This window comes from Fukomys damarensis, unplaced genomic scaffold, assembly GCF_012274545.1.
Source record: "Fukomys damarensis isolate Sample0158 unplaced genomic scaffold, DMR_v1.0_HiC HiC_scaffold_31, whole genome shotgun sequence".
In the NCBI taxonomy this organism is placed as follows: Eukaryota; Metazoa; Chordata; class Mammalia; order Rodentia; family Bathyergidae; genus Fukomys; species Fukomys damarensis.
Window position 1 is genome coordinate 10180227 of NW_022900943.1, and position 24825 is coordinate 10205051.

The 24825-nt window shown below is 39.9% G+C and overlaps 1 protein-coding gene across 12 annotated transcripts in view; it reads left to right on the top strand.

Moving 5' to 3' along the window:
* The window catches only part of Ptprd (protein tyrosine phosphatase receptor type D), a 290150-nt gene that overhangs the window by 140081 nt on the left and 125244 nt on the right, over positions 1-24825 (top strand). For 9 of the 12 annotated variants that reach the window (XM_010630988.2, XM_010630989.3, XM_010630993.3 and 6 more), the window contains 4 exons: positions 5899-5989; positions 12132-12341; positions 17642-17802; positions 23836-23847. In XM_010630988.2, the coding sequence (XP_010629290.1) occupies positions 5899-5989; positions 12132-12341; positions 17642-17802; positions 23836-23847 (474 nt within the window). The remainder of the gene's footprint in view (positions 1-5898; positions 5990-12131; positions 12342-17641; positions 17803-23835; positions 23848-24825) is intronic. The other 3 variants (XM_010630991.3, XM_033757641.1, XM_019208469.2) reach the window with 2 other exon arrangements.

Consider the following 24825-nt stretch of genomic DNA (forward strand, 5'->3'; position numbering starts at 1 on the left):
CGTAGATTTATAGTCAAGCCAGGGTTCCCCACCGAGCCCCTCAAAGATACTTGCTAATCAGCTAAGAGCTCCCTCAAAGTAAGCAGAATCAGGGCTGCCCAGAAAACCTGCTTGGCACAAATCAGAGCAATGCACGTTAGGTGTCCGCAGTGAATACAGAGGGAGGTTGCCAGGAGATAGCAGAGCGGAGATAAAGGGGAAGCATCCCGTTGGTTAGCGCTCTCACCCCACCTCCTTACAGATGAGGAAAATATGTCTTAAAACAGCAAAGTTACTTGGCTGATACCTCGCAGGTAAAAAGATTAAATGCCTCTCATAGAAACATAGAAACTGGAAAGATCAGTCAACCTGCTATGGTTTTCTCTCATAAGTTAATTTGATTTCAACAATATGTACCCAGATGACCACAGAAAAACATTTTATAAGGATTGACATTTATCATTAAACACTGAGACAGATTTTGACCTCAAAGTTAAATAATGAGTCCTAGACTGCTAAGACAGACTTCTAATTCAAAAAGCCTGGCAGGATTTGAAGTGGGACTGCTGCAAAGACCAGAGCTTGCCTTCTTGTGTAATTATATGGAGCTGGGCCCCTTGGTGATAACATATTAAATGAAATTAGTAAAACTTTACTTAATATAATTAAAATTCTGAAGGTTAGATTTAACTTACCTAATTAAATCTAACATACTGGGAAAACACAGCCAACCTTATAAGTAGTCTTGGGCTTTGTAGATAGTTTGATTCTGAGGTTATTTATTTTTCTATTAGTTTAATAGTTAAAGTCTACACTGAAAAAGGAATTTGGGGTCTAAACTCCAAGCTCGAGACAGGCAAGCAAAGCGGATGTAGAGTTAATTTTGCCTACATAGAAAGCTGATGTAGCTCCAAAAGCATTATTTCCCATTTCAAACGCGTTCTCTCATTGCATATGATTTAGTTGATAGGAATTTACAGGGCCCATCTTCACTCCTATTGGAGTCACTTTATATTCTTTCACCACCCATGAGATCAAAGCAAGAGTCACTTGTACACTGGGAAAGAAAAAAACTTTGAGCAGCAAAGAGTTGTATTTTCTATAAAATCTATTTGAGCATGTCATTTAGAAAGGAGACAGAGTCGTTTGAGAGAGATGTGTCCCTGAGAATCACGGGCCACACCCACTTCCTTCCTCAGTGAAAAAATTACTCCGTGATGAAATGGTGAAGGTCAGCTAATTTTGGGAAGAGCATAATGTTTCTCTGCTATAGCAATGTGTTTTCTGATTACATAAACATGTTTTAAGAAGTATAAGAAAATTTGATACTGAAATTTGATCTGTTGAGACCATGTAATAGGGGTCATTGATGTAATCAATCAAGGAAAGTTCCATTTAAAAATGAGTAAGTGAATTAAGGTTTGAGGAAAAAGGCATTAACTTAAGGGAGTAACAGAAGGTTTTAGGTAGGTAAGACAGAATGATCAACAGTTAGATGACAATGGATCGAGATCATTTCAAGACTCTGAGAGCTAATCAAGGCATAGCTTGGATGTTTTGGACCCATGGATTCACCTGGGTCCTATAATATGTTTCAGTCCCTATCTGAAGAAAACCGAGGTTCCACTGAAATACGTTAAGAAGTAGAAATGGCGCCATCGATGTGATCCTGTAAAATAGAAAATTCAGAGACTACAGTAGAAAAAGCTGAATAAGTAGAGAACAGTAAGAGCAGGCATGAGCAGTTGCTGTGAGACCAGAGGCATAGTGGAGCTGGAGAGAGGAGAGGGCACTGGAGAGTGTGGAAGAGAGAGCCCCGGGTGACAGACTGGACAGGAGGCACGAAAGCAGGAGAGCCGACGGTCAAGGGTCACACCTAGTTGTCCAGCACAAGTACCAAAACAGGTGTGGTACCATGTTAGTGCAGGGTTCATTTCAAAAGGCGCGATGCTTGATTTTAAACACTGGGGATGAGGTACTTTGTGACATAGAAATGAAGTCATGATGTTGGAGACATGAAACTGCCAATAGTTTGCATAGAGCTCTAATAACTTATTCCATGAATCAGAATGAGATCTCCAGGATGAGAAAAGAGTGTGAAGTTCTTGGCCCAGAGCCTTGAGGGACATTACCATTTAATAGCTAGGTAGCAGACACTAAACCCTGCTAAGAAAATACAGTTAGAACAGGATGAGATAAAGCTAGGAAACACAAGGAAAAGATCAGAATTCTCCTTTGCAGTCGCAGTATTGTGATCCCCTAGATCCCTGCAAAGGCAGCGAGATAAATGCTGAGGTGGGGGCTGTTGGTCCGCTGAGCCCTGGGTAGAATGGAAGGAGATGGAGAACAGCAGGAAAATTGCAGGTTTCTTGCCGAATTTTGGCAGCAAGGGGCAGGAGAAAAGTGATGTTGACTAGAGAAGGTTGTCCTTCATTTGGTTTTGCGAATGGCAGATAGGTATCTGTGGTTGAAAGTTCTGGGTAGGGACCCAGTGAAAAAGAAGTTGAAAGAGGTGATAAGGAATGGGTAAGTGGTCTGATAAACTTGCTGAGAAAGTGAGAGAATGAGAGCCACTTCAGAAAATAGTTACTGGAGTTAAAACCTAGGGCTAGCCCTTCTACTACACAAAAGGAAAGAGGAAGGAGTTCTTGACTATTTGAATTGTCTCTGTCTAAAAGCTAAGGCCATCTGATTCCCAAGTTTGAAGCTGGAAAAGCATAGTTGAAGAAGTCAATGGGAGGACTAGGTAAAGAGAGAAACTGTACTAGGATTAACTCTTCCCCGGTGAGGAGGGCTTACTTAGATTGTTGATGTTGGATTTGTGGCATTGTTCTACCCTGTGTCGCACCTCTCAAGCTGTGTCCAACTGCCGTGGTTCAGGCTCAGTGAGTGGCTACCATAGATTTCAGCTAGCGCAGAAGAGGTCGGATTTGGAAAGGAAGAACAGAAGAATGAGGACGCCCTGGTTGGTGCCTGGGGCAGCACTGTGGCAGCTAAAATCACCCTGATAGATGTCAGAATTTGCAAAGAAGGGAGGAGAGTTTGGATCACACACACACACACACACACACACGCACACACGCACACACACACACCCCTTCCGTAAGAGAAGAGATGCTAAAGAAGATGGGCAGAGGGGAGGGGAGGGGAGGAGAGATGAGTAAACGTGAGATGACTGTGGGGAAGCAGTGTTCCTAGAGAAAAGCTGAGCTGCAGGTTGGATGAGAACATGGGTGTCTGCAAAGCCTCACTTGCAGAGAACAGAGTTGAAAAGTTGGACTTAATGTGGGCAAGTAAGGGTTTCTGTAATACGGAATTTAGGTTGTCAATGCCCCGATTCTTTGAGCCAGTATGAACTTCTTTGAAGCAGGCTCCCCGTTGACTGCTCTAGGTGAGTGCTTTAGCAGCCAGTAGAGAGGAAAGGTTAGAGAGATCTGACCACACTGGTAATTAATTGCTGTGGGGGAAGGTGATTCAATTCTTACCCCCGCCACAGTAAAATGAATAGTGAGGGAATGCTACCCGTGAAAGAATGGACTCTTTTCTCATGCGTACCAGAATGGCAACTCAACATATGAACGCAGAGGAAAAATGAATAGAATTGAGCAGCTCAGCTTTGATTGTGTGATTCCGCAAGTGGACAGTGGAAGCTGTCTGATTGTGGGGAGCAGAGAGGCTCTCCTGACTTTGTGAGGTTGATATGAAGTGAGAGGTTCTGTGACCAGTGTGTTTACCAAGTGTTTCTGCAGTGTCATTTTGTATGCTCAGTTGCAACTTCTGTCCTCCTCCATGCTCATATCACGTGGTGGACTTGTGCAGCGAATCCTGTAGGTGGGAGGAGATCAGGAAGAGGAGGAGGAAAGAAGAAGGAGGAGGACAGGGGAAGAGGAGGAAGAGGAGGCTTACCCTGGATCTCCAAATAAGAGACCCTGGCCTCTCTGTCACACACCAAGTCTTCCTTCTCCTCCCCCTCTTGATCCTCATCATGATTTGTGTAAGGAACACGAACGGCTAAGCGATATAATTCTGTGTATCTGTTGATTAGAGCATCATGGAGAAAGGATTCTGGTGTAGTTCTCTGATCTGACTCGAGTGCTGGATTGCAGTGGGTGGGCAGAATTTCCCAGGTTGCTTTCCCTGTGTCTCAGGGAACGCGATCAGTCCCCAGGCAGAAAGCGTCTCAGTTGCATCTCACCGTGATGACAGAACTGAGACTCGAGGGCATCTGCAAACTCGGGGTTCTCAGCAGAGGCCCCCCAGGTTCCTTAGGGCAGCACTGTCCAATGGATGCTATGAGAGCCATGTTAGGAAATTTTAAATCTTCTTAAAGCTGCGGCCCCCCAAAGGAAATGGGTGAAATTCACTCAATAGCCTATTTCACCTAACCCAGTAGATCCAGAATGTTATAATCTCAACATGGCTCACTATCATAAGAATGTTTCTGGAACATTTTGGTTTCCATTTCTTCATACGAAGGCTTCAAAACCCAGAGTTCCTCTGACAGTCAGAGTGCATCCCTGGTCAGGCAGGCCACACTTGCAGTGCCCAGTAACTGTGGACTCCAGGGCTCCTGACCTAGGCAGCTCGGCTCTCCGTGCTGTCTGTGCAGATGGAGTGAGAGCTTGTGACTGCAGAGACTTGGCTGAGTTGTGATGGATTTGCCATGAGCTGAGCAGAACAAGGCTTTGCTGTGCATGCTGGTGGTGACCGCCATCCCTGTGGCCCAGGGCTCCCTTCGCCTCTTCACTTCATCTGTGGGATAGCTCCCTCTTTTACAGGGGTTGAATATATTCCAGTACATGTGTTTATATGTGTGTGTTCGCTTTTATGATGCATCTCCACCAAATTTATGGAGGCCTTAAAAAGATACGTTAAGTTGTGTAAAATGACATTGCAAAGATTTGCATCCCCTTACGATCCATTCTAATTTGGGCACTTACTCCGGCTCTCCCCTGATCTGTTTGTCTGTAGCCTGATCTCATAGTCTACACATAGGTTGTCCATAAAGGATTGTGTGCTAGGAGAGCAAAGCAGGATTATACACTTAGTCTGATGCCTGGGACATAGGAAGTGATCGATGATGGCTCGTAGTTACAATTTTATAGACTTAGAACAAAACTGGTTATGAGCACGGTACCTAAACATGAACAGAAGTGAAGGTGTCCACTGGGCTGAAGTCACAGAACAACTGTGCTCATAGCCTGTGTCTGTTTTTGAACAGGTGGATTTGCACAGAATGCACATTGTTGTGGACCATTTTCACAGGGAGGATCTAGTTACATCTGTGTCTTCCTACAGCTGCCATGAAATTGAGATCTGTTTTGAAGGCCTTCAGTTAGTAATGTCCAAAGGACTGCGATGCTTAAATTTCAGAATGGGATGGGTAAAAAGAGAGAAGAATTTTTACATCTTCATTTGTTGTGAGGTTGAGTAGTTTTTCCTTTGAAGTTTTTATCCAAATGCATTTTGTTTTGTATAAACACAATAATAGGTCTTTGGATGAGCTAAGAGTAATTTAATTCCATATCCTCCTTTTAAAAACCCCTCTTATAGGGTAACGCCATAGAAAGCGTTTGACTCAGCAGCTTGCCGTGGTAGATTTCAGTTCAGCTGCCTCGTAGGTGTGCAGTCCTGGAGTCCTCACAACCACATCTGCTTTTTACGATACCTGATAAAGAGAAGCCGGTCGCAGTGATAGTACCAAGCAAGGTCATTGCAGTCGGACAATAATGTCTGCCCATGTTGTTTTTAAAATTAGACAAGCAGGTGTTTTTTTGTCATTGATGTAAGAAGTGGACAAGTTACCCTGCATCCACAATTTGAGTTCAGTCTCAGTCACTGGTCTGTGGAAGATGTAGGGGAAATCCATTTTCTCCCCCTTTCAGCTAACCATATTTTTGTCTGTCTCTTCCTGTGCAGAGGTTATTACATAATAATTGTGCCTTTGAAGAAGTCTCGTGGGAAATTTATCAAGCCATGGGAGAGCCCCGATGAGATGGAATTAGACGAGGTAACTATACCTTTGTTGGCTGTGCGTTGCATTAGATATTTAACTTACTGCATATACTGACCTCCCCTCCCTCATCTAACTCAGGTGCTGGCTTTTGCTCATCTGGCTGCTCAGATGGCTTATTGTTGCAATGGGCATTGTGCGCTCTGAGGATCCCAACAAAGTTCCCGTGGCTTTAATTAGAAGACATTAAGCTGCAATACAGCTTACAATCTGTGTAATCGTCCTTAATAAGTTGCCCCTTGCCCCTTGTAAAACATGATGTTGAAGTGTGGATGATGAAATAAATTGTCAGCAAAGACTAAATCAACATTGCTATGAATTCCAAGGGCCCTTCATTCACCAGTTGTTAAGACAGTTGGAAATGCTAAATTGCACATTGCAACAGTTTGTTTGACCTTCTATGTGGTCGTGACTAGTTTTTTGCACTGTTTGCCTTACTCTATATTCTGTAGGTTTTCAGAATCAAAAATACATTTAACTGCAGAGGAAAACAAATCACAAAATTTTGAGCCAAGCAAAAAATAGAAACAAATAGCATGATTTTAATTTCCAGAGTCTAAATAATAGTAGATATATTTTAATTGGTATTTAGTGAAAGGAGTATCTGTGTTTTGAAAGTTAACATATAATATGAAGGAGAACTAATTATTATATACTTTTATTTAAATGAGGAAGCTGTGATCCAGAGCATTAAGCCAGATCCGCAGGGAACCACAGTTAATGACTGAGATTCACCTTTGTAATATGGGAGAAATACTATTTTGAGTAAATTCGTGAAAAAAAATACCCAATCTCCCATTTGGCAAACTAGCAGTTTTAATTTATTGGGTTAGTTTACTACATGGGCTACATTTTATAGGATAACTGGTTGTTTCTAGGTATTCTTTTTCAAATTGACACAAATAGAGCAAGAAAAAGAATCTCCTAACTATACTGCTAGAAGGTGATATTTCAAACAAAGCTGCACAAAAGACACCGTGATCTGACCAGAGAAACGGCTTTTAGCCCCCTTTGGTCATGTGTGTCATCTCAGCTAAGGGTCCTTAACACCCACTTCATTTATCATAGTTAAATGTGATCAAGTTCAGAGGGTGAGATGAGATCAGGGTTAGATTGCTGCATATCCCTCATCATCTAGTGATTAGATGATCCCTGGGACAGGTAAAATGAGAGAGCATTTTAGCAGTGTTGTCAGGCCATTTAGATACACTATTATTTTAATATTTCCTGTTAATAAAAAGATTAAAAAATCACTATTCTGTGATATTGGAGAGACAGCAGTTCTTTACCTGAAGATGCAAAAATGATCAGCAGGATTTTTTTTTTTTTTTTGGTAATTATTGTGAAGCAAGACACGATTTTACTTGTAACTGACTAATCAGTTAATCCTGAGATACTCTTGACTATCTTAGTTGGGTTTTAGCTGAATTACAGAATTGTCACCATTGCATTTTAGCTGGAATTGAATTTAAAATGAAAGGGCCACTTGGAAAACCTAGGAATCTCTACCTGTTTTTCAAAGCACTGATAACCAAAACAAAATGGTATGAAATATTTTTAAATAATGGGCTTTCATTAGAAGTGAAGACATTTGATAATACTTGGAAATGATTCTCTTTTACAGCCACATTTTAACCTCCAAAATGTATAGCAATGCTAATGGATTAAAGTACAGGTCTATGTGACATTGAACTGTCTTGCAATTAAATTCTACAGGTTTGTGCTGCAGATTGCCGTAACAAAGGGTCATTTTAATCATCTTGAAAGTTGTGGTGCATTAATCTATATAATAGGTTGATAAAGAACATTTTATTAGGAATTTTGGGGTCAGGATGGATTGTTTCCCACTTTTCTTACTAATATAATTGAGACCACATAGAATTAATGATGGGAGAAATAAGATACGCATTGACTGGAAAATGAAAATTATTTCTGATAAAGAGCTAAAGCTTTTGATAAATCTTCTGGAATTACCTCCCGTACATCTTGTAACTGTTGTGGAGGGGAAAAAAATGAAAGTAGGCTGTGGCCTCACTTCATGCTGACTCATCCAGTTTTGATCCCTACAGGTAGGATTTTTTTTCTTTTCATCCACAGCACAGATAATAAAAGCATTGTAGTAATTTCATCTATTGCTTGGTGTACTGCCAGATTCCTCTCTTAAATGAATATGACCAAGTCATTTTTCGGAAAGGTCTGTAATTCAAATTGTTGGCCCTGTCTCATCGAAGAGAATGGTGACCCAAAGGGTTTTCCACATGTACGCCTCACATCTAGGCCCGTAGAGAGTTGAAAGTGGCTTCCTAAACAGAATTACTCTGAAAATTGTCTGCTCTGCTCATTTATTCTTTGTGCAGGGATGCTCTCCACATGATAAATTCATAGATGGGAATTCCTATTCTCAAGGTCAGTCTGGGCATAGTGGACATTGAGGGTCAAAATGAATTTGGGGCAGAATGACTCCCAAAATATTAGCTCTATTTGATCCAGGGTAGGTCATGGAATATATCAGAAGCTGTTCGTTACACTGTATTGGAACACACTGCTCGTCAGACTGTGGTTATCCGTGGCTGTAGCTTCAGCCTGCTAGCCAACTCTGGTGCCATCTGAGCCATTTGGTTGATTTCATGATAGCAGCCATTCTTGCTGGGGTCAGGGGGAATCTCAGCATTGTTTCATCTCGAATGGCCAGTGATGTTGAACCTTTTTTTTATATGTTTATCTGCTGTTTCTACTTCTTTGAGAAATGTCTGTTTATGTCAGATGCCCATTTTTGGATTGGATCTTTAAATCTGGGAGGTCTGGGGTTTTTGTTTTGTTTTGTTTTGTTTTGAGTTCTTTATATATTCTAGATGGTAGACCTTTGTCTGAGGAACAGCTGATAGAGATTTTTTCCCACATCATGGGCTGTCTCTTCATGCTGCTGATGGTTTCTCTTGCTGTGCAGAAGCTTTTTAATAAGAAATCCCACTTGTTGGTTGTTTGTGCTAGTTCACGTGCAACTGAGGTTTTGTTCCTGAAATCTTTTCCTACACCAATGTCTTCAAGAGTTCTACCTAACCTCTCTTCCAGCTGGTTTAATGTCTGTTTTAGTATTTATATCTTTAGTGCATTTCAATTTTAGTTTAGTGCATAGTGAGAGATATAGGTCTAGTTTTAATCTTTGGCAAGTTGAAACCCAATTTTTGCAGCACCATTTATTAAAGAGGCCATCTTTCCTCCAGTGAGGGTGTTTGACCCCTTTGTCAAAGAAGTGGCTGAAAGTGTAAATAAGGATTACGAGGCATAATAGATACTGTGAATTAGGAAGAAAAGGTGCAGAGGTGAAGGGGAAATGGGAAGGGTTGGGAAAAGGAAAGAAGGGAATGGAATTAACATGAGAAAACGAAAACAAAGTCTTTGTAAATACGGAGGAGTGGAGAGTTGAAGGCAGGGCAGTGAATGGGGAAAAAATAAGAACCAAGATAGTTTATGTAAAAGTACAAATTTCCCACGATGAATGTCATTGCATTGTATACCTCAAATGCACCATTAAATAAAATTAATTGTAAAAAAATAAAAATAAAAGTAAAATATAGTGCATGAAATATCCCACTGAGACGAGTACAAGCTACAGAGGCCAGCTGCTGCTGCAGATCTGACCTTAACGAGTGACTACCTCAGACCAGAGGAAGGACTGTAGGGTCAAGTTCCTTACTCTGAATTACTTCCTCTAGTCCTCTAAATGAACGCTAGCACGACCCTCCTGGGGAGTGATGTGCAGGGGCTGCGACAGCTGTCTACATGTGCAGTATGAATAAAATCAAGGTAGGGTTTGATCAGTGAAGTAGAAGAGGGGACACAGGCCCATAAATGACTGATGGTAAATGCTTGTGATTAGCCAGCTTCAGAAACTTACTCACCTCCTTGGCAGTACAGTTCTCCTCAGAGTAACGGGCTCTCTTCATCTCCTTCACATCAACAGTAACCTTTCTAATGACTTTCAAGCATAGTATTAAATATTTAGCTTTAGGATTTTTAAAAATCATCAGAATCCAAGGAGAAGAAAACATCTGTGTAAATAAAAGCAGATGTGCAGAAAGAGTAAAACAATTTAGGTCATCAGAGTTTAAATATACCATTTGAGTTACTTGGGTGTGACCATTAGGTAAAAATAAGATTCAGACTGTCTCTTATGTAATTTCATTTTATTTTATGCTTTGACTGTAATTATATATTGTGACTTTCTGTTGTGCCTCAGTTTCCTCATTTACCAATGAGGATCGTTGTATCCTTTATAACAACGTTATTAAGGGGGGTTCATGACTCATTGCATCTTGAGGCTCCCTGTAACAGTGTCGGGCATCTAGAAATCACTTCCTCAGTGGTAAATAGTATCATTATCATTACTATTAAAAGTAAGTACAAATTGGACACCCACACTGAAAGGTAGCACTGGTTCTGTCTTGGCTTTTTACTGACCAACTGCATATGCTTGCTGCACCTCCCCGGATTGGTCCTGTGATGGTCCACATGTACCCAGAAATTCACAGCCAGTCCACTATGCTTTTCATGCACAGCTTGTGTTTGATGTACTTGAACTGCATCCATAAACTCATATTTCACAGAAAACTTTACAGCATTATAAATTCAGTATCATTGACAAATAACTTAGGAACAAAAGACTGTTTTCTACCTTTTGTGTGTTCAGCCACCCTAGGGCATAGACAACTCTCAACCCAGAGACTGTGGTGCCTCTGATTCCTACAGGAGGGTGCAAGGGGCCTCCTAGCTCCCATTCACAGCTGTCATTGTCATGAAAGCCTGGCCTTTGCCCTGCCAGAATCGCAGCCCTACTAAGCATATATCGCTACTTCGTTTTTACTAGACCTTTCCATTTACAAAATCAATGGCAGTGAAGTTTTGATGCAGTTTTCATTAATACCTTAGTTTTTTTCTTCAAGATGAAGACAAGGTTTGTCCTCAGGTACATAGCCTGTTGCCAGTTTGTCCTTGGATACAACACAGCCTTTTCTGCCCAGAAATTAAAGCAAAAAATAGAAATTGTTTGCCACCAACTGAAACTATTGTTGCATACTTCCAGGGGAAGTACCAGTATGTCAGGGGAGAAGCAAGCACAGGTAATTTGGGTATCATAGTTTGCATGGCGTATCATTAATAAGATTTACCTTCTAGTAAAAGACTCAGTAGAAAACAGTAGATTATCTAAACCCTGAAGATTTCTGCTTTTAGAAATACAGGAAGGCTTTGTACATGGAAGTTAATGTTCATCCACCCCGCCATGTGTCACCTGCAACGTTATTCAGAGTCCTCAGAAGAGCTAGTTCATGACACAGTGTGAGGAGCCCCACCCCAACTAGTTAATCAGAGGAGGCAGCCAATCAAGCCAGGAATTTCTAAATGACTGATAGTCCAGTGGGCCCTTGACTTACGAACTTGATGGTTTCCCAGGGGCTAGTTGTAACTCAAATTGGTTGTAAGTCAATATGACTGAGAGCTAGATGTTCACCTGGGTATGGGCTATAGTTAACAAGAGACAGGTGAAGCTTCCATTACCCTAAGTAACCCAAGTGGTGCGTATGTCAAGGGGGTCGTAACTTGGGGGTCCACTGTATATGTAAATTTAAAATTATTTCATGCTGCTTCTGTTGACTGGAGAGAGTTACACCATATAAATTACCGAACTACTAAAAACACTATCAATGATGCCAGCTTCCCCCAGAATGTGGTCCTGTTGAAGGTTTAGATGGATTTATCTGAGGTTGCTACTGTTAAATAAATCTCCCACAAGGCAAGCTTTTTTGAACCAAGGTGGCTTTTTTCCCTTAGAGCAGTTATCATGCATTATTGTCCTTTACAAGAATTTTATTAGCGGGGAAATGACATGCGCATCCAGGAAAGATGTAATTGCCCTGTGTTTATGTGCTGGACCTTCCAGAACTTTCCAGTCCTTTAGCAAGAATACAAACATTGAACTAATGAAAGAACTGAGGTTGAGTGGTGCTGGAAAACTAAGTGAAATGTGGGCAAATTGTATTTGCTTTGTTCTCAGTCTTAAGTTAGTTTTTCCCATTAAACTATCAAGAATTTGAGGTGTTGTGATTTACGGTCCTTTTTCTGTTCCTCGCTTTTTCCTAAGCTACTTAAGGAGATATCTCGGAGACGCAGAAGCATCCGTTATGGGAGAGAAGTTGAATTAAAGCCATATATCGCAGCTCACTTTGACGTCCTTCCCACTGAGTTTACCTTGGGGGATGAGAAACACTATGGGGGATTTACGAACAAGCAGCTCCAAAGTGGTCAGGAGTACGTCTTCTTTGTGTTAGCCGTGATGGAGCACGCAGAGTCTGTAAGTAAACCAAGACGCCATTTCTTGTGATGTGCATCCACATTCTCACCAGTGTGTTGTCCTGGTGTGGTGTGTGCGTGTGTTTGGGGTCCACCCTTCCTCCTCCTCCCGAGCTGCCATTTCTGCAGTGTCAGAGCAGGCTGTCAGGTCTGGGCGGGTTTCTCACATAGGAAATCCCGGACTGCTAGGATGCCGTTGTTCAGATTTGTCAGAGTAGCACATATTGAAGGGTGTGCTGTCATCACTGCCTGGTTTCCTTCCTTCAGCCACTTCAAGTGGCCATTTGAAAAAAATACTCTTGTCCCCTTATGTAATCCCAGGTAGACATTAGTCCGTGTGTGATCCCAAGAGGAATTAACCAGCTGTAATTTCACACGGGCCCTTTCCAACTACTTGAAAACACTGACTTGGAAAGTGGTTGCGTTTATTCTCCTGTGCCTTTCCAGGGCAGCCCCTGGGCTTCTACCTAGGTCTGCCTAGGAACAGGGCAGAACAAGTGGCTTCTTCAGTTACAGCAATTTCGGGTGGCTTTATCGGTGAAAAGCAAAGAAAGTTGGAAAATAATTCAACAAAGAGGAAAAATCTGGAGGCACTCTAAATAATGAGTTATCTTTTACGTGTAATTCGTCTCACCCTGGTGTGGTTTATGCTTCAGTTGCTTTGAATGTTTAAAAGCAAGAGAATGAGAGAGTGCAGATGTTAAAGGAAGGGTGGACGTTTAACACACATATTCCAAGCGGGTCTCCCCGTCAGCGCCCACGTCTGACAGGCGTGGCGACTGAGCCGTGCCAGTGCTTTCTGTACTGCAGAAGCCTGCAGTGTATAAAGGTTTCTCCACATCAGGTGTTAGAGTGCACATGGAGCCTCTCTTCAGATGACTGGAGGAATTTCCCCTGCGGAAAATCAAAACACAAAGGCAGCTTGGTTTACCTTTGTGTGCAGAGTGTCATTTTCAAACAAACTGACACCCTTCCTGGAATTTTAATGCTCAGCTGTGTTTCCTTTCTAGTTGAAGGTTTTTAAGGCAGAACATGAAAGGAAATGGGTTGTTGGAAATCGCCTTTTTCTTTGGTTGAAAAGACTCAGGTACTTGAGAGGAATTTTCTTTAAATAGCTCTGTGAGTGTTTCAGAAAGCACATTGAGAACCTGGGGGTAGAGGAGAGACTAGGAGAGCAGGAATCTCAGCCCGCAGACTGAGTGTACCACTCACGCTGGCTCCCAAGGGTACCCAGACACTTCGCCATGTCTACAGGCATTGCCCTGACAGAGTCTCCTTCCTTGAGTGTGCCGTCTCTCGGTTTCATTAGTTACACAGTGGAATGAAGATTTTCCCCAGATTGGTTCTCCGCTGCCCCTTTCTCTCCACTGTATTAAGCAAGCTGCATTTCCCCTACATTTCATACAGCAGTATGTGTGCAGGCCACCATTCATGCTATCCACAAGAGTAGTGTGAAAGCAATACAATGTTTGCACTGATGCGGTCCTTCAGTAAGCCTCAGATTTCCAGGGCTGATTTTTAAATAACATGTGGAACCACTTCTAGGGTGGGGCAGCCCTCTGCAGACACAAAATCCTCTCCTCACCCCCTCCCCAATAGACAGGGAGCCTTCCCTCATGCCTTCTCTTAAGTTAAGAATATTAGAAAGGGCTGGGGTTTTAGCTCAGTGGTGCCGCACCTGCCTTGCCAAGTGTAAGGTCCTGAGCCTGAGTTTGATCCCTGGTCAAAAAAAAAAAAATCAGAGAACCGGTTTTGTGTTAGGTTATGATCTCTTCCATTATCCCCTCCCATTGAACAAATTTAATTTTCCATGAGGCTAATATAGTTTTAAAGCTTTATTTCCTTTTTGTTTCCACACTGTTCTGTTTCTTTTCTCCCCCTTCCCCACTTTTCTGTTTTCTTTTTTTGCTGTTGTTGTTGTTTTTGTTTTTTGTTTTTGTGCTGGGGATCCAACTGGGGACCTTGCGTTTGCAAGGTAGGTGGTGGAACCACTGAGTAAAACCCCAGCCCCACGCTGTTCTGTTTCTTGATATGGGTTCAAAATGTGTGTGCTTTGGGAAGACCTCTGCTTACTTTTTCATCTTGATTAGCCAAGATGATCATCTTGGTAAAGAATTTCATTAAATTCAGCAAGTTTTGTTTATTTTTATATAACCAAACAACTTCAGCTTGGAACCTACAAATTGGGGAAGATGTGTAAATGAAAGGAAACATCTATATAAGGAATCATGTTCCTTGAACATGTAGTCTCTTTGCCAAGTCCTTTGTGTGAGTTCTTTTGCCATATTTATCTATCTTCTTTACCTCCAATCTCGGGTCATTTTTTTTTCCTTTGCTTGCTTCCTTCCTTCCTTTTCTTCCTTTAGTCTCCTTCTGAGAAGGTTGGAAATTTCTAAGTTTTTGTCTTCTGTGATGCATTAGAAAGTCTGAAACTCTAATCGATCATTTTCCTGGCCAAGTGAAGAAAATAGGAAGAAAAGAGGAAAATGCAGACATTCAGTGGAACACGTGTTCTCCTGCTTGTCTGCTGATCAGAATGTATGCCACAAAGCACATTTTTAAAAGATGAAGGTTTGAAAAACTAAATGTATTTACTGGTCATGAGAAAGAATCATACCTGTATGTCTTGATAACTTCAGCCGTTTAAGAAGATGAGCTTCTCACTTTATACAGCTAAGATTTTCTGAGAGTGCAAAGTACTTCACTTAATCCTCAGTACCACAAAAATATAAATAAATAAATGAAAGGGAGGGAGGGATAAAGGGATAAACAAGTACAGCGTATGAGTGCAGAAACCTTGTCTTCAAAATCTTTTTGTTGTTTTTTTGAGACAGGGTCTCACTACGTAGTGGAAACTGACCTGGAACTCACTATGTAGCCTGGGCTCATCTCAAACTCACAGCAGTCCTCCTGCCTCAGCCTCCCAAGTGCTGGGATTACAAGCATGCATCACCATGCCCTGCTCTATTTATTTATTTATTTATTTATTTATTAGCATAGTGGGTACCCAAACCATTGGCCCTGTACCACTGAGCTTTATACTCCCATATATAATTTATATATATAAAATTCATATTATATATATATATTATATATATATATACATTTCTAGGACTAAAAAGTCAGCTTTGGAAATCCAAGTCCACAAATCAGTCCTTGGAAATCATTAATAGCTTCATAAAAGGGAATGAAGCATATACACAAAGCAAAAAATAATATGTGGTATCCTCTTAAAAAGTAATAATTATATATCAACATTTATTTCTTTACCTGTGTTTTTGGGAGTGACTGATTTCTTCCCATTTTGAAGGCTATATTTAAGTGAAACATTGCTGAGTAGCTGTATTTTAAGAACTAATTTTTGTGGCACTTGTAAGGCAGTAAAAGAACGTGGATAGAGCATCTGAGAATAACAGCGAAAGCACTCACTGTGATATAAGTTGTTAGATGTGGTAAGGGAAATTTTTAAAAAATGTGACAGCCATTGACAGCCATGCTAAAACATGTAAGTTTTTCGCTACAGTAGGGTTTCTTGAAGGTTTTACAGTCGAACTTCAGGACAATAACTCTGTAGCAGTAATGAATATTAAAATAAAGGAGGAAATGTCTTGTATGGTTAAGAAAGCATGAATGAGATTGTGAAAAAAATGTAATAACTGCAAGACTAGAAAGAACTGAGGGTCATTTACAGGTAAAATCAGTAGTTTCTACTTCAAGATAGAATATGAGAGAAGTTGAGAAACTAGGACTACAGATCAGGAAAATAGGTAAATAATGGGTGTGATTTTTCATTGCAGCATCTATGTAGAGGAAATTGAAAATGAGGGGCTGGGACTTAGAAGAGTTTCAGAATTTAGGAACATTAATGAGGAAGCAGCGTGCGCAGAGCCCGGTAGTTAAAATAAAGCTGGGTGAGACCGCGCACCATGTGGTGGGGAAAGGGGTTTAATGGAGAAAAGCAGACAAGAATGCAGTCCATAGAGTAGGGTCAGAGGCAAGTAATTCACCAGGCCTTGTGGAGTTAGACAGATTTGTTAGAAGCCAGTTGAACAGAGGGTTGAGAAAGTCAGAGAATTATGTTTTTAAAAAGTCTAGACATCTACAGAAAATCTCTTGAAGGGAAAGACTAAAGATCTGTAAGATTTGGCCCAGGAGATAGAGGACTCATGGCGGTGGTGTTTGAGTGAAAGGAGAACGAGGTGTGAATTGTAGGAGAAACCTGGTAGCCGACAGGTGTGCATTGGTTTCTACTGAAGTTGGGAAGTGATAGGGAAAGAGAAGGTTCAGGGTCAAGAGAATGCTTCTCTAAAGTCAGCTAAAATGTATAGACATTCAAGCAGTCCTTTACCACGTACTGCAATTACGCTTTCAAAAATATATTTATTATGGTTTATCTTTTGGGAAATGCCATTCCAAACTCTGTATAGTAGCTGTGATAAGATGAAGTAGGAGTTGCCAAATCCTTTTAAATGCTAAAAATTGTGCATTGTTGAAAACTGCATGTTTAGTTCTGTACCTCTTCCCCTTATATTTGAACATCAGAATTATCTTTTGAGATTGCATACTTTATTTGTGCATAACTTAATTTAAGGTTTGATTAAATATTGACTTATTTTCCTCTATAAATGCCGCCTTTTAACTTTGATCTCTTTTAACTGGGTAAAACAAATTGAACATTTCATTTGTAAAATACTTGGGTTGAGAAGTGTTTCAGATTTCAGTTCTTGGATTTTAAAATGTTTGCATAGACCTTGCTGGTTTAACATCCCTAACTTGTGGCATAGATATCTAAATGTTCTGAAATTCCTCAACAATTGTATTATTTTGGAACCCTTTGGATTTCTGATTTTTGGATTAAGGGATTCAATTTGTAATTTTTGGAGGCTGGAACTCTTAATATATTTCCTTATTTTTACACAGAACCTAAAACACTGGCATGATAAAAATATGTATTGAACATGTTGTAACTGGTTAATTATGACTCCTTTACACTTCATAAAATTATGTAATAGTCTACATATAGATCCCATGACAAAAGTATCTTTAAATTAACTTATATTATCAGAAGTTTTCTTATTGTATTTCACTCTTTAAAGAAACCAGTATTGCAGACTTTGAAAACTTGGTTTTTCTCTTTCTCTTCTTTTTTTCTCTGTTCCTTTCGCCTGTATTTGACTAGCATAGTTTGATTCACTGGTCATCAGTCCCACTGTGCCCTGGACCTGTGGGTCCTTCTAATGCTAGACATACACTCTAGAAAGCCATTGCTCTGTAACTAACATAGACTCTGCTCTTCCTCAGAAGATGTATGCGACCAGCCCCTACTCCGACCCTGTCGTGTCAATGGATCTGAACCCACAGCCGATCACAGATGAAGAAGAGGGCTTGATCTGGGTCGTAGGTCCTGTCCTTGCTGTGGTCTTTATCATTTGCATTGTCATTGCTATTCTTCTTTATAAAAGGTAGGTGTGCTGGGCATTTCTGTTGAAATTGTGGTGTTTCCTTTGTTGAGGGCTTGGTCATTAGTTGACTGTAATAGAAATAATTTAACGTAGCCCCAGTGATTGCTGGGAAAACGTTTGCATGAGAGTTGGAAGAACGGTAAAGGTTGAGCTCTTGAGACCTTTGTTCATTGTGTGGTACAGAGGCTTGTTGCCCAGCATGTGTACACACTCAGCTTCATCTTCTGAGCTGCTTAATGTAGAGTGAGCCCCTCTCATGACATTTACAAGGTTACTTTATTCATAAGCAGATTGGTCCATGCACATTTTGATGATTGGTTTAGATAATTATTCAATTTTAGCATACTTTGAAACAGTTACTACAGTTTTGCACATTTATGTCCATTTTATAAGTCTAATTTTCACATATGATAAACTCTTTCCCAGTAGCTATTTCTCAAGATTTAGCAGAAGTAGTTAAAATGTTAAGATTGCAAAAAAGAAAGCTGGAAAAGGAGTTCTTCCCTCCTGCTTTTTCCTGTTTTTCCAAATATTCAATATTAAATTCTCATTTGTGTCCCACGTGGGAAGATGAGAAGGTGCCATTTTCTATTTTTAAAACACAACCGCAGTCTGTACTCTTGATTACCGTCTGATTAATGTTTCTGACTCGAATTAGGACATGAACAACCCATATCTACTCAGTCTTTTCTGGTCTTCCCTCCTGTTGCAGTTCTTTTCTGACTCCATTACACAGAAGCCAGATTTTCCCCCTCTTGGTGCTTTCCCAGTCTGTGAAGGACCTTTGTAAATCATAATATAAATATGTAGAATTAAAAATTATGTGTAATAGATTCTCTTAAACATTCACATAGCTAAATTATATCAAATATTACTTCCCTTTCAAATATTTTTATAGAGCTTTAATCTGGTTTCCCATGTTCTTTCTAGTGTGTCATGTTTGGGAATGCTACTATAAAGATTATCTTCCCTTCTACTACAAAAAGCTTTTCTTGTTCTCTTTTCCCTCTCTTGCTATCACATTGTCCTTCAGAATCAGATAAAATGTCTTCATTTTGATTCATGCTTAATGTGTTCAGCATAATAATTGTATTTCCATTAATTCTTGTTCCTGCCCATGCAGCTCTCTTTGGGTGTTTATATTAATTATCCCTGCCCACATTTCCTTATTCTTATGTTCTTGGAATAGGATTTTTTTTTCTCCTTATACTTCTTATCCTGACTCAAAAATCCTTCAAAGTACATCTCCTTTGGAAAACTTTCTCTTATAAGATGTCTTAGTTACTTTTTTGTTGCTGGGACAAAATAACTCATAAGTTAAAAGAGGAAGAGTTTATTTTAACTCACAGTTTATGGAGGTTGCGATCCACAGTCAGCTGGTTCCAAGGCAGAGTGATAAGACAGACAGGCATCACAGAAGAGAAACAGTCCATGGCGTAGCAGGCAGGAGAAAGCAGCAGTGGTCCTTCTGTTTTCTCTTTAATTCCATCTGGGCTACAAGCCTATTGATTCATGCTACCCACACCCAGATTGGGTCTTCCTATTATCCATAATCAGAAATATGGTAAGCCGATAAGTGGATTAATCCAGTTGTCATGTACACTTTATCCAGTACCACACCCTCATATGCCATCCTTCTCACAAAAGCCCCAGCTATGAGCACACAAGGCTTTGTGGAGACATCTGGATGTAAACCATAACATAAGGCTCCAGTTTTGTTCCAGCATGAAGAAAGGATGGAAAAAAAAAGGACAAATGAAAGAAGTTCATAACCGTAAACCATTAAATGGCCAATCCTCTTTTAGAGTTAAAATGAAAAATAAATCCATCAGTTTTTTTCCTGATCACTGGCATCATTCAACTATCCATGCAGAGTACACCTAGTTGATGGGTGGAACCATCCCAACCCAGCCCATACCTCATTAGTGAGCATGTTGCAGAGCCCCTTGTATTTCACCACCTGTCTCCTCTGTAAGAAATAAGGGCAGGAAGTGTGACCAACGCACGTGCCCCAGAATAGTTACATGCCTTGTTTGAGTCCAAGCAGGAGCTAGGATCCTTCCCTGTGTGTGTGCTGCAGGTCTTACCACAAAAGAATGTAAAAAGAAGAAGAAAAACTAGAATTCTAGTTGTCTTAGTGGAAATATTTGTTCAAGTGGTTACATCCTACTGTGAAATTCAAATCAGAAAACAAGTGCCTATTGACAAGTGCATTTCTAGACAATATCATACAACATTTTTGATTGAATGCATGCTTCGTGTCTAAAAGTGTTTTTCATTAGGATACCCCTGGCTATCATTAAGTCATACCATTTAGCAGAGATATGGCTGGTGTTATATAATCAGTTATATAAATTTGAAGCAATTGAGGACTAAAACCCTCATTTTTTGAAGACCTATAATTAAGTTTTCTTGACTTCATCTGCTTCTGCTTGAAAAAATATCCCAGTTATAATTTTTCCTAATCCTACAAAAAGAGACATCGTATTTAAAGGTTTTATGCCTCTGTTAAAAGATTTTCATTTCATTGTATGCATATATAAGCATCGTCTAATGCAATTGTTGGAAAATGCGTACATGCTCGAATGCTAAGTATATTTAGCCAACCATCTGAAAGCGCATGAAGCATTTCTGAAATAGAAATGCATACTTCAGCAGTAAAGAACATTCCTGACTTGAAGTTCAAGTAGATCCAACAATGTCCTTCTTGATTATCATGAGGCATTCATTGGGTACAGAGGATTTCATCTGTACCCAATGAATAGAGTCTTTTATAGTATGGATTCTGAACAAAGTTAAATATGTGATACATCATTCCTTCTTTGTAGGTGCCTTTTAGTTTGTATGTAGGTCCTTGACAATGACTCACAATTGAAATAGCTTTATTACTATTTATAAAATTATTGTAAAAAATAGTTCACTTCCTGAATACAAATAATGTTCTGAGAGGGAATGTACATAAAATAGTGTTGACCCACATCAGCTTGAAAATCCCTTAATCAAATATGCCTGTTCACAAGACACTGGTATTAGGAGTAGGTCAGTGACTATAAATGGTTTGTGCATATAAATAATTCCATTTTATCTAGCTGTCTGTGGAGACATTGAGACTTATTAATCATGTCATCTGTCATTGTATTAGACTTCGTTTGATGCTACTTATTTGTTTACCTAGAAACAATGATAATATCAAAAATATCACAGAGACCCTAAGTATCATTTACAGTCCCTAATATACTATCTGAAAAATAGGAAAATTTTAATATATCTGATAGGCTTTTAGTGTTAGAAATTTTCCTGTTTTGTGATTGTTTTTTGAAGTTGCATACTGTATACCTGATATATACAGTGAGTTAAAATGTAAATCTTAGAGATAGCAGGTAGTAAACTCTAACTGGGCATCAAGAAACCTATGTTCAGGTCCCAGCTCTGTGGCTAAATGTGGTGAAAAGTTAAGCCACTGTTCTTGGCCTACATTAACTCATTTCTAAAGTAAGTAGATTAGATAATAATTAAGCTTTAAATAACAATGATCTATGATCTGAGATCATCAAAAAACAGGTAAAAGAATTAGCATTGCCGTGTGCGTGTGTGTGTATGTTTCTGTGTGTGTCTGTCTGAATGCAGCCTCCCTTCATACATCCACCTGCATAAATTACAATGGGTGAAGGTAATTGAAAGTTCTTCTGTATTTATCTAACCTGTACCTCAGATTACTGTGTAACGCTTTTCAGACATTAGTTCTAGAACTGTCCAGGAATCATTTACAGAGAAAATAAATAAAAATAAAGTGTAGCTTGACATTGTGAGGAAGCATTCTCGGATGAGAATTGTTTATTATATGGTGAGGGGGTGGAGTATAGACCAGAGTCATGCATTTCTTGAATGATAATAATCTAGCCTGAGTGAACATCGTGAAGAGAGCAAATAATTTCTAGCCTCACTCTTTATATGAGGGCCATGAGAGAGACATATCTGAAACGTAGACTTCAGCTTTTCCAACCCCCGACACTGACTTTAATGTTTTAGTCCTCTTCTGTTTTATCAACTGTACCCATATTTCCAAGTTATCAAATAAATGTAGTCCAGAATATTTTGAGATGCTACCTAAAAATATACTGCCACATCCAACCCTGGGGACGGTGCTGATGGATTCTGTCTTCTGGCCAAGGTGCAGCTCCTCCCTGTGCCTGAGATGCACTCCCTCTTACTCCAGGCCTCTCCCTCCGGCCTGGTTAGCCGTGACTCCTCCTTTACAAGTAAGCGAGGATGCTAAAGCAAAGCCCAGCCAGTGTCCCTCCACTACCTTTTCACACTGCCTTGCAACTCTCTTTTCTGTGCCCTTAGAACATTTTCTACTTTTCTGTTAGAGAACCTCTGTATTTCTGTAATTGCCCATTTTCTCCATTCTTTATTATACTGTCAGTCGAATATGCTATTATTCCTCATTGCATCCCTTGTGCCTAGCAGAGTGTCCAGCAGAGAACTCTGTGGAATAGCTACATTTACAGATTAAATAGTATTTCACAGACTCCTTACCCTCCGCTGTTGTATTCCATCACTCAGTATCGCCTTCCTCTTACCCGGCAAAAGCTATAATAAAAACTTCAGTCTGTCATTCATTTATATTTGTCATTTCTGAAATCTGTCAAACTTAGATATTTACACCAAATGTGTCCCATGTATGTACTGAGACTGACATCTCTGTAGCATGGAATGTGATTTGGATGTTAACTATACATTTATTCATGTGAATACTCAAGCATAAGACTGCTTGTTCTCTCAGTGATTTTCTTCCATCTAGAGGAGTAGATTTTCCAACACTGGATTTTCTAATAGTCAGTGATTAAAAACGAGCAAGCATTTTGTAACCTAAACATATGAGGTAAATCTTTTCAAAATTAAGAATAAAAAGAACGAACTTATAAATTTGATACCATACTCCTCATTTACTCGTGGGTGTGCGTGCATTTGTCTGTCTGTGTCTGTACAAGTTAAATGTGAATTTGTCCTTTTCTCTCTCTTGTAAGAGATGGAATAATTCCGTGTATTTCGGCACCATGGGTACATGCTTTGTTGGTCTTAGAGACAGTAGTTTTCTTTTTGCATTGGGAACTCACTGCTTTGCAGTTTACCTCAAAGTAAAGATTGTTTGGATTAATACTTTTCAGTTGAAGGCCAGGGCCTCTGCAAAAGAAATATTTAAACAGTCAACATCTGCCGTGGTGGTGCAAAGTACCTTTGAGCATGAAGTAGTCTTGTTCAGGACAGTGGCACTCTGTTGAAGAAATATCTGTGCTGCCAATGACAGGCAATAAAACACTCACCGGGATTAGCCCAGCTCCATAGGTGGGTCGTGCTCTCTGGATTTATGATGATAAGTATTGTATTTTCCAAAACTGAAAATGTATTTAATCCTATATTGAAAAAAAGATTGATGATGGCTTTACTCGTCAAAATGTGTTTGAAGCGATCATTTCTGCCACGTCACTAGCGTGTGTTATGTTGTTGAATTTTGCAAATTTTTGTGCAGTGCAGTTTGTAGATATTTCAAATTTTTAAAGGAATAGCATATATCTTAACGGAAGACTTTGTATTTCAAATAAATGAAATGTTATTGTATTTTCGTTAAGATTATTTGTAGCTTTCTCATGGGATGTTTTATAAAAATCATATTATATCTGTATCATCTAACACCTCCTGGGATATAATTAATGATAGCAATATTTTGTATATGACGGATACAAGTGACTGTGACTTTAATACACACAGACACACACACACACACACACACACACACACACACACAAATTCCATGTTCACCAGGGTGACCGCATATCCTCTGTTTACTTCATGATCAGTGGCCTTTTAGTATTTTGAAACACTGTGATTTCCTAATGTGTGTCAGTTATGTGTCCTTGCTTTGTGCAGTGTTTTTTTTTTTTAATCTTGGTTGTCATGGTTACTTGTTACCATTGGCCAACTAACATTTAGCCTTTCTTTTTCTTTTTTTGCTGCATTAAAATGGAGCAGTAAACCTGACAGGTGAGGAATAGAGAACAAAGCCCTTCAATGCTCAGTAAGATGTTGACAGTTTGGAGGTGTTGAAGATAGGGGTGGGGGTGGGGTACTAACTGGCAAGTGGGAGATTGACAAATATTTGATCATTTCATATTAAAATGATTGAGAAAAATATTTTGCCTATATGAAACTAAGCAAATGCTTATTTATTTGAAGCCAGACTTGGAGGGTCATAAAACCAGTCTCTCAGTTGTGTTTGTGGGCAGAGTCAAGGAGCATTTGTGTGTGTTAATGTTGTCTGCAAAACGGAAGTGTGAGGTGTCCCATAAGCCCTTTCGTTCTGTTTTGTTTGTTTTTCCTGAAAATCACTTTTCAGATTTGATCTGAATATAGGAATACTAGCATTTTCACACCCCAGCGATATTGATGCATACCTTTAGGGAGAATTCTTACCTCCTCCAGAATTATTAGCCATGTCTTCCAGCCTTACATGACAAGAGCAATAACAACTAGGTAAAAATATGCTGTATGATGATTGCATCATTACTCTAAACTTCCAGCTTTTAACATCTATAAAAAAATACATACATATACACACACACTTGTGTATCTATACACATATGTGGGTATGCATAGACACAAATATGTATGCAAATTCATGATGAAACTAAGGAAAAGATCTCAGGGATCCTCTACCCCAGGGGCCCAGATCTCCTCAGAGAGGGGTCCATGAGCCAACAGCACTGGCATCAGCATCCCTGGATCTCGATAGAAATGAAGGTACCAAGTCCCCACCTGAGACCGCAGAATCAGAAACCCTCAGCGTAGGACCTCTGGGCTGCATTGAGCCAAAGCTCCCATGTGGGTCCTCAGCACACTCCCATTTGAGAACTGCTATGTGCTGTATCCTCTAAAATTATTCTACACTGGCCCAGCAAGCCATACACTCAGAGATAGGCATCTTGAAATCTTGTGATGATTCCTGCTTTTGTGTACATCAAT